This window comes from Podarcis bocagei, assembly GCF_964188305.1.
Source record: "Podarcis bocagei genome assembly, chromosome: 1".
In the NCBI taxonomy this organism is placed as follows: Eukaryota; Metazoa; Chordata; class Lepidosauria; order Squamata; family Lacertidae; genus Podarcis; species Podarcis bocagei.
The window spans coordinates 28692807-28710234 of NC_138125.1; the positions used below are offsets into that span (position 1 = coordinate 28692807).

General features: G+C 48.9%; 1 protein-coding gene across 1 annotated transcript in view; it reads right to left on the reverse strand.

The window, feature by feature from the left end:
- Positions 1-384: 384 nt before the first annotated feature.
- Positions 385-17428, reverse strand: part of TSHR (thyroid stimulating hormone receptor) — a 71522-nt gene continuing 54478 nt past the window's right edge. The window contains exons 10-11 of the mRNA XM_081174871.1: positions 5756-5944; positions 385-4596 (exon numbers count right to left, since the gene is read on the reverse strand). Coding sequence (XP_081030997.1) covers positions 3201-4596; positions 5756-5944 — 1585 coding nt within the window. The 3' untranslated portion in view covers positions 385-3200. The remainder of the gene's footprint in view (positions 4597-5755; positions 5945-17428) is intronic.

The following is a 17428-nucleotide window of genomic DNA, read 5'->3' on the forward strand; positions in this document are numbered from 1 at the left end:
TATGCTTACTTCCTAGAGCATCATTCGCTTGGACCATCACATGTACTGAGCAGTAGCATCCCAATATGTCCTCATGGTGACTCTATTTAGGTGCTAATTCTTGTACAACTTCATCAGTAATGTAAGGCAGGCCAGAAAGCCCTGACACCTCTTAATTGGTTGATTTTAACTTGATGGCATTCTTTAAATAAATTGACAGGCATATTCCATTCCATGTTTGGACTATTTCCATTATAAATCTTCGTATTTGATTTTGTTTTTAAATAAGTTTCAAACCTTACACCAGATTTTAAAATGTGCAAGTAGCCTTTCCTGTGCAGGTTCTACTTTGTATTTACAAGAAAATCTTTAGCCCTGTGACATGGATGATCAGAAGGAAGGTCACACAGCAAGAGTGAAGGGATGGCTGTTTGTGTGAGTAGTTTGCTTCTGTTCTTGTAGCTCTCTGCAGCATAGTCATAAGCAGATGTTGGATGCAAAGGACTACACACACACATATACACATACACACCAATGTCCATGCCTTAGTGTGCAGCAAGGGCATAAGCACATGGATCATGTTTAATCTGTGTAGTGCATGCATTCCTCAGAGAGAGAGAGAGGTGATGAAGGTGGCTGTGGTGGGACCCTTACTAAAGAAATCCACTCTTGAGCCTGGCAATATTTATGAGGATCACACTACCTGCAGTTTTCCATACCATTCTCTAAGGTATTAATGCACATGGTTGTATCTCAGCTCCAGAGTTTTCTGAAAGAAACAGATTATATGGATCCATCCCAGTCTGGTTTTAGACCTTGTTTTGGAATGAAATCCAACTTGGTAGCCACAGTGTAGGGGTGCGGATCCTTCAGTCTGCATGCCAAATTTGACCCATGATGCTGTCCACAGTCCCTGCCCCATGCTGGGCATCACATGTGACATCAAGTGTGGGGCAGATAGAGACAAAACTGCATTGGCTGGGTGTCCGAGTTCTCTGTGGGGGAATCTATTGTGCAGCTGATCCCTGCAGAAAGCAGCTCTGCTAGTCTCTGCTTGCAAAGCCCCTTTACTTTGGCTCCCACACGCCTAAAAACCCAGCCAGCTATCGGGTGCTTGGGAAAGGGACTTTGACAGGTGTGCAGGACAAACCATCTGTTAAGCCTTTGACATCGTAATGTTTCCAGGTGATTGGCAGGTGGGATGTGCCACCCACCTGTCAAAGTTGACCTACAGGGGTGGGGACAGATAAAGATCTGGGCTGCCAGGCCCAGAATTTCCCCACTGCTGTACTTGTGGATGAGCTGCACCAGGAGATGGACACAGAGAGTGCTATGTTGCTGTTTCTCCTGGATATCTCAGCCACTTTTGATATTGTCTATCACGGGATTCTTCTGGGCCATCCGTTTGAGACGGGCTTATGTGGTACTGCTCTCCTCAGTGGTCCTGTTCCTACTTGGAAGGCTGAACCCAAAAGTTAATGCTGGGAGACTGCTGTTCTAAGCTGATGGGCTTTGTCCTGCGGGCGACGACAAGGTTCCATCTTGTCTCCTGTGTTTTTTAATATTTACATGAAACTACTGGGTAAGGACATCTGAAGACTCAGGCCTCTGAGTTGCCATCAGTATGCAGATGACATCCAGCTCATTCCCCATTTACCAGTTCCAGGGAAGCAGCAGAAGTGATAAACCGGGCAGTTCATGAGTGTGTACAGAAGAAGGAGTTAAAAGGATGTAACTTAATCTAGACAAGATGGAGGCAACTATTAGTTGTGGACACTGGTGATCTAGGTGAAGTTGTTCATTCTGTCTTAGGTGGGGCTGGACTTCCCTTGAAGGAACAAGCTTTGGGGGTACTGCTTGATTCATTGATTTCCCTGGATGCTCAGGTGGAAGCAGTTTCTTGCAGTGCCTTTTGTCAGCTTCACCGGATAAGCAATCTTATCTGGAAAAGGAGGATTTGGCTTCAGTCATTTATGCTACAGGTGCTTGATAGTTTAAGTGCCCTTTCTGCCAGAAGAGCCAAGGATTACAATGAACTCTATGTGGGGCTGCATTTGATGGTGGTTCAGAAGCTTCAATTGGTCCCAGAATGTAGCAGCCAGATGTTTTGTTCTGGTGCTTGCAGGCCAGCAAACAGAACACCTGTCTTAGGACAGCTCCGTTGGTTGTCTATGTCCCTCCAGGCTCAATTCGAAGCATTGATTTTAGTCCTTGAAGACATAAATGGTTTAAGACTGGCTTAGTTTAAGGATCACCTGCTCCCCTATGGGCTTGTCTAGGAATAAAGATCAGCTTCAAGGGCCCTGGTGCTATTTTAGGAATATAGCTCAGGGCTGGAGCACATGCTTTGCTTGCACAAAGTCCCAGTTCAGTCCCTGGCATGGAACCCTGTCTTGCACTCTGGAGAGATGCTGCCAGTTAGTGATGACAATATTGGGCTAGATCAGGGGTCAGCAAACTTTTTCAGCAGGGGGCCGGTCCACTGTCCCTCAGACCTTGTGGGGGGCTGGACTATATTTTGAAGGGGGGGGGAAATGAATGAATTCCTATGCCCCACAAATAACCCAGAGCTGCATTTTAAATAAAAGGACACATTCTACTCATGTAAAAACATGCTGCTTCCCAGACCGTCCACGAGCCGGATTTAGAAGGCTATTGGGTTCCAGCCCCCAGGCCTTAGTTTGCCTACCCATGGGCTAGATGGACCAATAATCTGATTCAGTACAAGGCAGCTTCCTATGTTCCTAGGAGTGAGCACAAGAGACAAGCCCTTCTCTGTGAGAGCGTGTCCACTCTGGAATGCCCTCCTAATCAAAATCCATTGGGTTCCCTTTCTGTGTATTGTCTGCCAAGCATGAAAGGTATTAATTTAAATGGGGTTTTAACCCCTAATTTTACTGTGACCCCTAATCTTATTGTCTCTCGTTTTGATGTGTAACCTATTTTGCTCTTGCTGCTGCTAGGTTTGCATTTTGTTTTAAGTGCTGCTTTTAACTTGTTACTGCTGTTAGAAATGGCACTTGCATTCTTATTGATTATACGGTTTTTTATGAAAATGTTGCATGCCCCTCTGTGTACTTTAGGTAGAAGAATGGGATATAAATAAATTATTATTATTTTAAAGCAGTCAAGCAGCTGCATAATTGGACAGTAAATGGTACCGACCGTAGCGCAGGGTTAAGAGATTTACTATTACTGATCTGACGATTAGGCGATCCAGATTAAGCAAGGGTTCCCCGAGACTGCAGCAGTATTGCAGGATGGTAGTCTTCAGGTGAGCCATGAGGGAGGTTTGTGAGATTCTGGCCCATCCCCCGGTTGCCCTTCTGGCTGCAAGAGCCGCTGCTGTTCTTGGGGGAGACTGTTTGACCCCTGTAGACTTGAGCCTGGTGCTCGCATAATCCAAACTTGCTGAGCAAGATGAAGACATCCCTTCGGAAAGCTTTGGTAAAGATAGCATACAGGAACGGGTTGGCACAAGAGTTCAGAGGATAGAACAGGACCAGCAGGATTTTCGAGTTGCTGACTGTTATTAGAGGTTTGTTCATAATAGCAGATAAAGCATAGAATGAGATTGGTGCCACACATAAGAAGTCAGTAAAAATCAGCACAGCCATCCTTTTGGCAATGATGGTGTCTTTGTCTCCTGATTTGTACTGGGGATTCCGTACAGTGATGTAGATCTTTATGTAGCAGGCACAAATGACGATGAAAGCAATGATGTTCAGCATCAAAACAATGACGACGTAGGCTTGACCCAAGGGCGTTTCGGTATCCATGGGAAGGCAGATACTGACTTTGCCGTAGCTGCTGACTCCAACCAGTGGTAAAAGGGCAAGAAGGAAACACACCAGCCAGCCACCCAACATGATAACAGAAGCATGCAAGAGGCGGATTTTCTTGTCCAAGCGCATCGCAAAGGTGATGGCATACCAGCGTTCCAGGGTGATTGCGGTCAAGGTGAAGACAGACAACTCACTAGCAAAGACAGTGAAGAAGCCCGCTGTGCTGCAGCCGGGCCCAGTCTGCCAGTCAATAGCATGGTTGTAGTATTCTGATCGAGTGTAAAGATCCACCGAAGCGATCAGGAGAAGGTATAATCCCATACAGAAATCAGCAAAGGCCAAGTTGCACATCAGGAATCGTGGGACGGTCAACTTGTAATGGCTGGTGAGGAGAATGAAGAGGACAAAAACATTGCCCACAATGGCTAGCAGGTTCACAAACCACACCACGACCCTCAGAAACTTGTAGCCCATGATGTCTTCGCAAGGGTTGAACTCGTCAGGTCCTGGCGTGCAGCTGATGTCGTCTGTGCCCGCACAGATAATGTAGTCATAATGGCTGTCAAATGTTGGCATGCTCTCCTCTTGAGGGTTCTTGAGCTCCTGGCCAAACCCAACCTCTTTGTTGTCGTGCTCTTCAAGAAAGACAAAGTAATGAGAATTCCCACGAACATCTCTACTGAATTTGGAGTTCTCGTCATACACGGCTTCGGTGAGGTCTGAATAATCTTCTGCGTAGTCTTGGTAAAAGGGGCCCCTGAAGGCAGTGGCAGATCTTCTCTTGCGGATGTTGTGAGTATTAGTATGGTTGCAGAACAGTGACTCCAGCAGTCTAAAAGGACAGAGGAAAAGAAGAATTACCACTAAGGTATTTAGTTCATGTTGAGCCCAGCAACTGAGGCGAAGGGAAGCTATTCATTGTAATCTAGGCATAAGAAATATATTATCCAAGGGATTTTGGACCCAAACTATTACCTGAGACCTTCTCTAAATATGACACATACATAATTGAATAGCATTTCACATTAAACATGCTATTATGTATTATTTAATTGCCCTGCAATGGTGCTATTCTGTTATTCATTTACGTTTATTAAAAGGAATTTCCACAGTGCCTTCCTACAATGAGAAGTCTACAAGGCTGCTTATATTAGACATTACAAATCAGTGGGTGGATGCATGGATGGAAATCCTAATTCTAATAATTTTGAACTAGAGCCAGAATTCAGGATAAAACCCAACAAAACAAAACAAAAGCAATAAAAGAATACTGATGGTTTTTCTGTGGTGGCTCCCCACTTGTGGAATCGTCTCTCCTCAGGGAGACTCACCTGGTGCCTTCATTACATATCTTTCGGTGCCAGGCAAAAATACTCCTCTTCTCCCAAGCCCATGTCCAAAGTCCATTTCAGGGGCCTAATCCGGCCCCCGTGGCAGTATATGTCCTGGGGTAAAATCCTTAAAAAAGCTCAGCATCTTCAATCCTAAAAAAAGCTCAATAACTCTTTGGTCGGCCCTCACACATGTTCACTTCGTCAAATCTGGCCCTCTTTGAAAAAAGTTTAGACACCTCTGATCTTTGGCCTTTTAAACTGTGTGTGAGAGGGTTATTGTTTTTGTTTGTTATTACAGTATGCATTTTTTGTGTTTTTATATTGTAAACTGCCCTGTGATCTTTGGATGAAGGGCAGTATAGAAATTTAATTAATAATAGTATTAATAATAATTAAAAGCTAGGGTGAATAGAATGGATTTGGCCTGGCACCTAAATGATGATCAGCAGAGTGCAAAGTCCTTTGGAGAAGGAATTCCAGAGTTTGGGTGCCACCCCAGAAAAGGCCCTTTCTCTAGAAGTCACCTGCCTTATGAAAGTGGGGCACAACTGAAGATGGACCTTGGAAAATTATCTCAGTTGCTGGGCATGTTCATGAGAAAGGAGACACCGTGGCCCCAGATGGTTTTAGAATTTAATTTAAATTGTTAAGACTTACCCCTTGGCTTTCTTCCAGTTCTTGAAAGCACAGCAGTGACTTTGGTATGACAGCTCAGCATTAGCAAGATAAGGAAAAGTCTGTATAGGGGGGAATTTCTTTAGGGCCCAGGTATTTTTAGCCATCAGTTCTTTAAGGTTTTCCAGTCCTCTTGCTGGAAGAGTGGTGATACCTGTCTGGGAGACATCGCTGAGGATATGCATAGAGAAAAATGAGGGGTAATATATTAGATCATATTTTCTTTACGTGCTTCATAACTCATGGATGGCAGAAAAATCCACTGTCAAAATGAAACACAGAGGGCACCTGATCTATGTACCAGATGTTTGAGTGGGAATGCAACTCCATCCAAAACAAGCAATTGTTCTATTTTCTGGACGGGGTCCACCACCTACCCATAAAACCTCCATCTTCCCACCATTCAGACTCAGTTTATTGGCTCTCATCCAGTCCGCCACTGCATTCAGGCCCTCATCCAGGGCTTGCACAGCCTCTCCTGATTCAGATATTAGAGACAAATACAGTGGTGCCCCGCAAGACGAACGCCTCGCAAAACGAAAAACTCGCAAGACGAAAGAGTTTTCCGTTTTTGAGTCGTTCCGCAAGACGAATTTCCCTATGGGCTTGCTTCGCAAGAAGAAAGCCCATAGGGAAATCTCCGGGGACCTCTTTTAAAATACTGGCGGTCGGGAGCAAAGACTTTCGCCCACCGCCGGCCTTCAGAAGAGGTCCTGGACCTCTTCTGAAGGCCGGCGGGGGGGGGAGTCTTTGCTCCCCCCCCGCCTGCCTTCCCGGGACAGCGGAGACTTCTCTGCTGTCCCGGGCGATCTTAAAATGCTGGCAGGCGGGAGCGAAGCGTTCGCTGCCGACCCCCAGCATTTTAAAATCCCCCTGGGACAGCGGAGGCTTCGCTGCCGCCCGCCAGCATTTTAAAATCGCCCCGGGACAGCAGGGGCTTTTAAAATGCTGGCAGTCGGCAGCAAAGTCCTCCTGTCCCCGGAGCTTGCGGGGCGGGAGGTGGGGAGAAGGGCTTTTCTTCCCACCGCCAGCCTTCAGAACAGCCTTCTGAAGGCTGGCGGTGGGAAGAAAAGCCCTTGCCCCCCCCCAGCCTTCAGAAGAGGTCGGGGGACAGACTGTCCCCGGACCTGGTCTGAAGGCGGTTTCCATAGGAACACATTGATTGATTTTCAATGCATTCCTATGGGAAACCGTGCTTCGCAAGACGAAAAACTCGCAAGAAGAAAAAACTTGCGGAACGAATTAATTTCGTCTTGCGAGGCACCACTGTAGATTTATGTGCAACTGTTATAATAAAGAACTGCTCCCTTTCCCTTATGGGGTATCCAAGAGCCCATATAGAGTCCTTAAGTGGGTTTCCTACTGGTAGGAGAAAGTAACAGAGGCCAACCAGGGTATACTGAGAAGCAAAGCGGCTAGTAAGCCTGATTTTTATTAAACTGTTGCAACAGGGTCCCCACTCACCACATGCAGGTGGGAGGGGAACCCTGAACAATGGTGCACATTATATAGACTTTTGAAATTGACCACCCTGCAGCCCAAGACCACCCCACTAAAACATCATACATACATCACAGGAGGTGGTCTACAGCAGAAAGCCTGTCTGCCAGGATACCTGATAATGGTCACTGATTGCATTATCTGGGCAGCCTGGCCATTCTTTTGTGATGGTTAATACTTTAGTTCCTGATTCCAGGTTACAGGCTCACCCTATTCATACACAAATAAGCCCTTAAAACAGGATTTGAGAGCAAAGAAGACAATGGGGAGGTTTTCCCATTTCCTCTCTCCTTGGAGAGAAATATCTGAGGTTTATTTGGGAGAGTCAAAATGGCTTCAGGATTGCTCTCCTGTACTATTTCAGACCATGGTTTGTATACTTATGTATGTGTTTACCTTGTACATTTATGAACATTTAATTTATATTTGAGACCTTAGAATTCTTATAACACCATCAACATATTGATGACAATGTGCTGCAAAACTCCTAATGACTGTCCCCAATGTTCACCTCTCTCTCTGGCTCCATCTACACTAGATATTTAAAGCAGCATCAAACAACTTTAGGCATGGCTTCCCCATAGACATCCTGGGAACTATGGCTTGTAAAGGGTGCTGAGAATTATCAGTAGGCCCCTTCTCTCCCTCGAGAGCTACAATTCCCAGAGTTTCCAGGGACGAGGGTTTAACTGTGAAACTACTCTGGAAAATATAAGGTAAAGGGACCCCTGACCATTAGGTCCAGTCGTAGCCGACTCTGGGGTTGTGGCGCTCATCTTGCTTTATTGGCAGAGGGAGCCGGCGTACAGCTTCCGGGTCATGTGGCCAGTATGACTAAGCTGCTTCTGGCAAACCAGAGCAGCGCACAGAAATGCCATTTACCTTCCTGCTGGAGTGGTACCTATTTATCTACTTGCACTTTGATGTGCTTTCGAACTGCTAGGTTGGCAGAAGCAGGGACCAAGCAACGGGAGCTCACCCCGTCGCGGGGATTCGAACCACCGACCTTCTGATCGGCAAGTCCTAGGCTCTGTGGTTTAACCCACAGTCTCCCAGCAACTCTCAGCACTCTTAAAGAACTTTGGTCTCCCAGATTCTTGGAGGGGAAGCCATGACTGGTTTAATTTGGGATGATACTCTTTTAAATGTATTGTGCAGGTGGGGCCTTCATTCATGCAAACTGTCAGTAGCTGCCTCTCACATTGGTCAAGCATTTGCCTCAGGACCCCAGTCTGAAAGAGAATTTCCCACTCTGTTGCTGACCATAAAATGGTCATTCTTGAACAAAGGACCTTCAAGCGGAGACTCTAAGCTAAAGCTACAGAATTGCAGCATCGTTAAGTTCAACTCCTGTACTTGGGACTTGTGTCAACACAAAGGGTTTTATTTTAACTCATTGCAGGTGCTGGTTAGCTTATGAAGGCCAAATTCACACTGCTTTGTGAATTTAATGTAATAATCACAGTCTGTATCCCTGTTGCTACCCAATATAATTTCCCCTCTGATGTCTGCCTGAGTCTTGAAATCTAAGCATTCTTGAGGAGGGGTCATGGCTCAGGGAAGTGCATCTGCTTTGCATACAGAAAGTCCCAGGTTCAAATCCCGGCCATCTCCAAGTAGGGCTGGGAGAGAATTCTGGTCTGAAATCCTGGAAAGCTGCTGCCAATTAGTGTATACAATACTGAGCTAAAAGGGCTTAGTATAAGTAAGGGGACGTGGGTGGCACTTCTTGCTGATCAGAAGGTTGGCGGTTTGAATCCCTGCAACGGGGTGAGCTCCCATCGCTCTGTCCCAGCTCCTGTCAACCGAGCAGTTCGAAAGCATACCAGTGCAAGTAGATAAATAGGTACCGCTGGAGTGGGAAGGTAAACGGCTTCTACTCTGGCTTCCATCACTGTGTCCTGTTGCGCCAGAAGTGGTTTAGTCATGCTGGTCGCATGATCCAGAAGCTGTCTGTGGACAAACACTGGCTCCCTTGGCCTGAAAGTGAGATGAGCGCCGCAACCCCAGAGTCCCTTTTGACTGAGCTTAACTGTCCAGGGGTCCTTTCCCTTTCCCTTAGTATAAGTAAGCATTATATGTTCTCCTAGCAACAAAAACGACCATTGGATCTCTTACCTCAGTGTGCTAATTAGAAAAATGCTACTTGGGTGTGGGTGAGGGGGGATAGAGAAGAAATATTTGTCAAAGATTTCACTGAAAGTTTTTTTAAAAAAAACCTGGATTCTCTAATAATAATAATAATAATAATAATAATAATAATAATAATAATAAAATTTTATTTATATTCCGCCCTCCCCAGCCGAAGCTGGGCTCAGAGCGGCTAACAACAATAAAAGTAATACAGTTGACATGAAAAGCAAATTTACCGTCAGTAATTTATTAACTCATCCCCTCTTTTCTCTTTCTGCAGCATTGTACATGAAGCACTTTCAACGCTTTGCTCAGTAGAATTCCAGTTTTATAGAATCATAGAACTGCAGAGTGTCCTCTAGTCCAATCCCCTGCAATGCAGGAATCTCAGCTAAAGCATCCATGACAGATGGCCACCCAACTTCTGCTTAAAAACGTCCAATGAAGGAAGTCCATTCCGCTGACAAACAGCTCTTACTGTCAGAAAGTCATTCCGGATGTTTAGTCGGAATCTCCTTCCTTGTAACTTGAAGCCATTTATTTGGGAAAATCCCTCTGGGACAGAAGGAAGTGAGCTTGCACCATCTTCCACATAAGAACCCTTTAGATATTTGAAGAGGGCTATCATATCTATTCTCAGACTCCTCTTTCCCAGATTAAACATACCCAACTCCTTCAACCGCCCCTCATCAGGCTTAGTTTGTTGGCTTTAATGAACCAGTTTATTTCATTTGTTTTTGAAATACCCATAAAGACACACACAGTTTGCATGGGGAAAGATATACAGTTAAAAATCAATAGCTCACCAATAGACTTAAAAGGTAGTCCAAATGTATACCGCGTTCAGTGCTCACTGTGTCCCTTTTGTGACCTGATTATACGGGGGGTGGGGATCTAACCTTTGGGGTGGTCTGAGGAACATTATACCAAAATAAAATTTCCTTCAAAGTGCTTCTTGATTTAATGCTGAAAGGTTTTCTTGCCAATGAACTAAAGTATGTCTTGAAAAAACATGTCTTGAAAAATTGTGCATTAAAGTACCATAACCAACTTGGTGTAAAATCACTTACAAAGATGGAGAGCATCTAAGGGTGGGGGAATACAGAGGCCAAGCCATTAGCCACCACAAGAGATGTATGCAACTCCCAATAATGCAATGACCACAAATGCAGTTCAAGAATGGTGCTCGTCATTCCAATTTGCCAGCACTTCACACAAGTGTCCATAGAAGAAATTGGACTCAACTTCTCCACAGGTTACTTAGACAAAAAGGTCACATCTCTGAGTAAGTTAGCAGTGTAGCACCACTTATTTGCGATGTTGCTGTGAGATGTTTCTAAAAGCTCCACTATACAGAAACTACATTCTTGTCTTGGATCTCTGAGCATTCACAGAATGGGTAATACCATAGGGCACGACCCAATTTACCTCCACTCCTTTCATATTCTTCACAATGATATTGCGCCAGCCCTGGATTTAGGGCAGTGCAGGCGGTTCAAAGGGGGCACAAAACTGAGAAGATCCATTTGGGGGCACCAAATTTTGGCCTTGCACAGGGGTGCCATATTACGAAAGATTTCCAAAGTCTGCCCTTGATTTCACTTGGGTGAAGAATGATGAAAACATATGGCTCTCAAGCTTTTCCTTCATCTATGATTAGTGCTTGCTAAACCAGGGCTTTTGTAGCCCTCTGGATACCCAGGTTAATTAGTGATTTAGGATCAAAAATATGCTAGCCACAGCACAAAGCACAGGTAATATTTATTCCCTGCACAGAGGAAGTCACACCTGAAGGACTGATAATGTCTATGGCATCCGTACGAAAGTTAAGAAGAACCTACTAGTTCAGTCCAATAGCTCATTTGGTCCAGCACCACGTTCCCAACCAGATACCTATGGGAAGCTTGAATGTAGGACCTGAGTACAACAGCACTCTCCTCACCGAGATTTCCAGCAACTGGTATGCAGAGGCATACTGCCTCTGGCAAAGGTAAAGGACCCCTGGACGGTTATGTCCAGTCAAAGGCGGGAATGGGGTGCGGTGCTCATCTCACTTCAGGCCGAGCGAGCTAAGAGGAAGGCACATTTGGCAAACCCTCACCATGATCAAATCCCTCCTGGAAACCTATGTCCCCACGGTGGAAGAATGTGTGGATCCAGAATTGGCCTCCACAGTCACGTACGGACTCACTGCTAAGACTGTGTTCATGGAAGACAATCTTACTCAGCTACGATTGATCGCCAAAGAAGAAATGAAAGAAGACAGGGGAATGTGTAACTCTGATCTCGTTCCACCTTCACTACTTACCCATTTGTCTCCTGTTTCAGTTGCAAGTGAAAGTTTGGACCTTAAAAGCCCTAAATGATATTGGATAAAGAACCACCTGCTCCCATATCAGCCTGCCTTGGCCTTAAGATGTGCCTTAGAAGCCTTGCACTCTGGGAGGGAAACTACAGCTCCAAGAATTCTTGTGGGGAGCCATGGACTGTCTGAAGTGGTATCACAGTGCTTTAACTGAATGTGGCCTCTGTCAGGTATATGATGAGGTTCTTTCTCATGCCATCTCCATCACTTTTGGGGACTTGCCAGTGTGGGAAGCAACTGTGTAACTCACCTGAATGGCACAGTTCCTCTCTACAGGCGTTACTTATATTGGTGTGTGAGCCAGCTATGGAGTAAATGCTCCATGTTATTATGGCAACATACTAAAAGCTACTAGATAATATGACATTGTCAGAGCTGCTTCCAGATCCTAGCTCACAGAGGATCACGCTAGCCAGCGGTCACTTTATAAAAGTCTTTATTGAGTTACAGTTTCCATTCTCAAGCTGCTGCGCGCAACTCTACGTCTTAAGGGTTAGACCGGCGAAGCTCCGTCTGAGTCTCCGCCCCCTGTGCACCAGCTTACTAACCTAGCTTTACTCCACCTTTTCCGCCTGACCGTTCTTCTCTGGGTCCCTCTGCCCCCCGGGGTCTCTTCCTTCCGGGACTCTTCTGACGCGGACCCCCCGGACCCTCCTGTCTCCTTGCGCCGGGCTTTAGGACCTGGCTCCCTTTCCGGGCTGCTTACTGCGCCACCTTCCTGTGCATTTGAACTTGGCGCGCGCGCCCAACCTTCCACTTTCCGTCACCCTGCGAGACTTCTTCACCTCGCAGGGGGTTGACCTGGCTTGTGTGACGGAGACCTGGGTACGCGAAGGGGAAACTGTTACCTTACGAGAGATGGCGCCCCCAGGTTTCTCCGTCCTCCACCAGTCGCGGACTGTGGGCCGGGGGGGAGGGGTGGCATTATTAATCCGAGAAGACTGTTCTTTCAGGGCTCTGCCATCGCCATCGATCCCCGGCATTGAATGTGTTGGCCTAGTGTGGGGCTCCGAGGTGAGCTTGGCTGTCTGGCTGGTGTACCGGCCACCTAGCGCACCAGCAGCCACCCTGTCAGGCCTGTTGGAGGCGGTGGCCGGCTGGGCCTTGGAGTTCCCCAACCTATTGGTACTGGGGGACTTCAACATCCATGCTGATGCCACTCCCTCCTCACAGGCTCTGGACCTGGTGTCTTCCATGGCGACACTAGGGCTCTCCCAGTTTGTTTCGGGCCCCACACATCAAGCAGGCCACACGCTGGATTTGATCTTTGGCGCCGGTATAGATGTGATCATGTCTCCCTCGATGAAGGTGCCATGGTCTGATCACTACGCACTGAAAGCCAGGATTGATTTTCCACCCCCACCCCGCTTAGGTGGCGAGCCAATTTGGGCTCGCCCGCGGAGGCTGATGGACCCTGATAGATTCCGTCAGGCCTTGCGGGACCTTGCTCCCCCTGGTGACTCATTGACTGAGCTTGTTGAGGGCTGGAATACCCAGCTCCTGGCAGCCATCGATGAGATTGCACCTAAGCGCCCTCTGCGACCCCGCAGAAACCGGGCCCCCTGGTTTACCGAGGAGCTTCGGAAAATGAAGCGGGACCTCAGACGGCTAGAGCGAGTATGGCGGGGTGCCCGTGACGGAGCCTCAAGAACATCTTATAGGGTTTTTATGAAAACCTATGAGATGGCAGTGAAGGCCGCTAAGAAGTCTTACTTCTCGGCCTCCATTGCATCCGCTAGCTCTCGCCCGGCGCAATTATTTAGTATAATTCGGTCTTTAACGTCCCTTGAAGGACAGCCAAATTTAAATAACAATCTGACACACAGCTGTGAGGCATTTGCGAGCTTTTTTGTGGAGAAGGTCCTGTTGCTCCGCCATGACCTCCCTGCCAATTTGGATACAATAAAGGAACTGGAGGCCCCTCGACTGTCCTCGGGTCCAGTATTGGACCACTTTGACCGGATATCTCCAGCCGATGTGGACAGATTCCTCCAAGCTGGAAAGCCCACCACCTGTCCTCTTGACCCGTGCCCGTCATGGCTGATTAGAGCGTGTCCAGACGAGGTGCGGGCCCCCCTGGGGGATATCATCAATTTGTCCCTTGGCACCGGGATATTCCCAGGGGAACTGAAGGAGGCGGTGGTGCGTCCGCTCTTAAAGAAAACATCATTAGATCCCTTAGATCTATCCAATTACCGCCCGGTCTCGAATCTTCCATTCCTGGGTAAGGTGATTGAGAGAGCGGTTGCTGAACAGCTTGGTAGGTTCCTGGATGAAACATCTGCTTTGGATCCATTCCAGTCCGGCTTCCGTGCTGGCCATGGGACCGAGACGGCTCTGGTCGCCCTAACAGATGATCTCCGCAGACAGCTGGATCGAGGCGGGTCGGGGCTGCTGATTCTTCTAGATCTGTCAGCAGCCTTTGACATGGTCGATCACGAACTCCTGGACCACCGCCTTGCCGACGTGGGGATCCAGGGCACAGTCCTTCAATGGCTGCGCTCGTTTCTCTCTGATCGGGGACAGAGGGTGGCGCTTGGGGGGGAATTGTCATCACGTCACTCCTGGTGTGTGGAGTGCCTCAGGGTGCGATTCTCTCCCCGATGCTTTTTAACATCTTTATGCGCCCCCTCGCCCAGCTTGTCCGGAGTTTTGGGCTGGGTTGCCATCAGTATGCTGATGACACCCAACTCTATCTGTTGATGGATGGCCATCCTAACTCGGCCCCAGACACACTGACCAGATGTCTGGAAGCTGTGGCTGGATGGTTACGTGGGAGCCGGTTGAAGTTAAATCCTTCGAAGACAGAGGTCCTCTGGCTGGGGCGGGACGATATGGGATCGAGGGGGCAACTCCCATCTCTTGCGAGGGTGCAATTAGTGCCAGCACCGTCCGTTAAGAGTTTGGGTGTAATCTTCGATACCTCCCTCTCTATGGAGGCGCAGATTACAGCTATAACAAAGGCGGCATTTTTCCATCTCCGCCAAGCTAAGCAGTTGGCCCCTTATCTCTCTCGCCCTCACCTAGCCACTGTGATCCATGCGACGGTCACCTCCAGACTGGATTATTGTAACTCGCTCTACGTGGGGCTGCCCTTGAGACTGACCCAGAAACTCCAGCGGGTGCAGAATGCCGCGGCGAGACTCCTTATGGGGTCTTCGCTGCGAGATCACATTCATCCGGTACTATACCAGCTGCACTGGCTCCCGGTGGAGTACAGGATCAGGTTTAAGGTGCTGGTTTTAACCTTTAAAGCCCTATACGGCCTAGGACCCTCGTACCTACGGGACCGCCTCTCCTGGTATGCCCCACAGAGAAACCTACGGTCTGCAAATAATAACACCCTCAAGGTCCCAGGCCTCAGAGAGGTTAGGCTGGCCTCAACTAGAGCCAGGGCCTTCTCGGCTGCGGCTCCAACCTGGTGGAACGCTCTGTCACAAGAGACCAGGGCCCTGCGGGACCTGACATCTTTCCGCAGGGCCTGCAAGACAGAGTTGTTCCGCCAGGCCTTTGGTCAGGGCGCAGCCTGACTCCCTCCTCTGGCAACCTGCACAGAATTTTGTTTAATCGGTTGCCATCAATTTGATTTTAACTAATTTTTATAATGAAAATTTTTAGAATGTGTTATTATTTGATTGTTTATTTGATTGTTGTTAGCCGCCCTGAGCCCGGCTTGGCTGGGGAGGGCGGGATATAAATAAAATTTATTATTATTATTATTATTATTTCCTCCTGACCGTTTCTTCACTCTCCGATGGAGGTGTGGCCACTCCTGACTCGTGCCCTCCCTCCTGTTGCGAGCTGCCAGCGCTTGATGCCTGGCGCCCTTCTTCTCCCCTGCTCTCTGTTGGTGACGCTGGTCCTGATTTCCAACTGCTCCCCTCTGAGCCCCCTCTGGACCCTTCTTCCTGGGGTGTCCCCCTAGGCTCCCCCCTTGCTCTGGCCACTGGTGCTCCTTTCTGTGAATCTTCTGATTCACTGGAAAGACTCGGAGATCTCGGGTCGTTGTCATCACTCATCTTTTCTTCTGCCTCCTCCCCCTCGCTCTCTGTTTCCTCCCTTGCCCTCGCCTCTGCTCCTGAACCCCTGACATCCATCCCCCCCTCGAAGCCCCCCTTCCCCCCTCCCCTCCTTCCGGTGCGGGAGCTGGGTGCTGCCGTGTCATGGGGACGAATGTCGGATACAGTTCGCTTCCCGTGGCGGGCCTCCAACCGAAGGCTTCCGGTTCTTCCTCCCTGCTCTCGTCGACAACGGTCACCTCCGCTTCCATCTCTGTGCCGCCGTGCTCGAAACCCGGGTCGTCCCCGAACACGTCCATGTCCGCCTCGTCGTTGGTCCCTCCTGGGGGCGTTGCTCGCCCGGGACCCTCCTGCCACTTCCTGCGCCACTGCTCCTCTGGTCTATCGTCCCACCAATACGAGGGTTCTGAGGCAGACCCCGAGGGTGACCCCCCGGGGAACGGGCGTCTCGTGTCGGTTCCTCGTCCGAGTCGAACCCCTGGAACGTGCTGGCTGAAAGCGTGGGTGTGAAAAGCCAGTCGTCGAAAAAGTCTGCTGGCATGGGTCTATGTGGGAAGAGGGCGTGAAACTCGTCTTTGAGCAGAGGTTCCTCCAAAGCGTAGCCCGGCACCCAGCTGTTGGCACTGGCTGGGGTGCCCTCCTTGGCGAGAAGGTATTCTACCCCCTCTTCCCCCCATCTGGAGTCCAAAATCTCTGTGACTTCGTTGAGGGGCTCCTCCCGTGCCACTCCCCCTTGCTCGGTTCCCTCTCGAAGTAGAGTCGGTGCCGTTCCTGGTTCCTGAAATCTGTGAGGTGCCTTGTAGGGAGTGAGCACCGATCTGTGGGACACCGGATGCATCCTGGAACCCTCCGGAAGCGCCAGCCTGAAAGCCACCGGGTTGACCTGCTCTTCGACTTGGTAGGGCCCCAGTTGTTTATGCCCTAGTTTCTTCTTCGCTAACGACCTGGCCGGCACTGCGTGGGCTGCCAACCAGACCCAGTCTCCCACATGGATCTCTTCGCCAACCCTCCTGTGTTTGTCTGCTTGTACCTTGTATGCGTGCTTGGCTAGCTCCAGGTGCCGCCGAAGCTGATCGTGGACCTCCTGCAACTCCGACGCGAACGCGTCTGCTGTCTGCGGCTCCCCCTCTCCCATTCTTTCCAGTCCCGGGAAGGTTCTGGGGTGCCTTCCGTTGTTGGCGAAGAACGGCGTCACCCCCGTGGACACGTGCTTCGTGTTGTTGTAGGCGAACTCGGCGAGAGGCAGGTAATCCACCCACGTCGCGGGCTGTTGATTCGCATAACATCTCAGGTACCGCTGCATGATGGCATTGACTCGCTCCGCTTGTCCGTTGGTCTGCGGGTGTCTAGCTGAAGCCAGGTTGATCTTGACGTTCAGGAAGCCCATCAGCTTCTGCCAGAAGTTCGAGATGAACTGCCGCCCCCGGTCGGACAGTATAGACCGCGGCAGACCGTGAACCTTGAACACGTGATCTATGAACAGTTTGGCGGTCTGTTCCGCCGTGGCCACCTTCGCACACGGGATGAAATGTGCCATCTTGGAGAACAAGTCCACCACCACCAGCACTGCCGTCTTGCCCCTCGAGCTGGGCAGATCCGTGACAAAGTCCAGGGCCACTCTCTCCCACGGTTCGAACG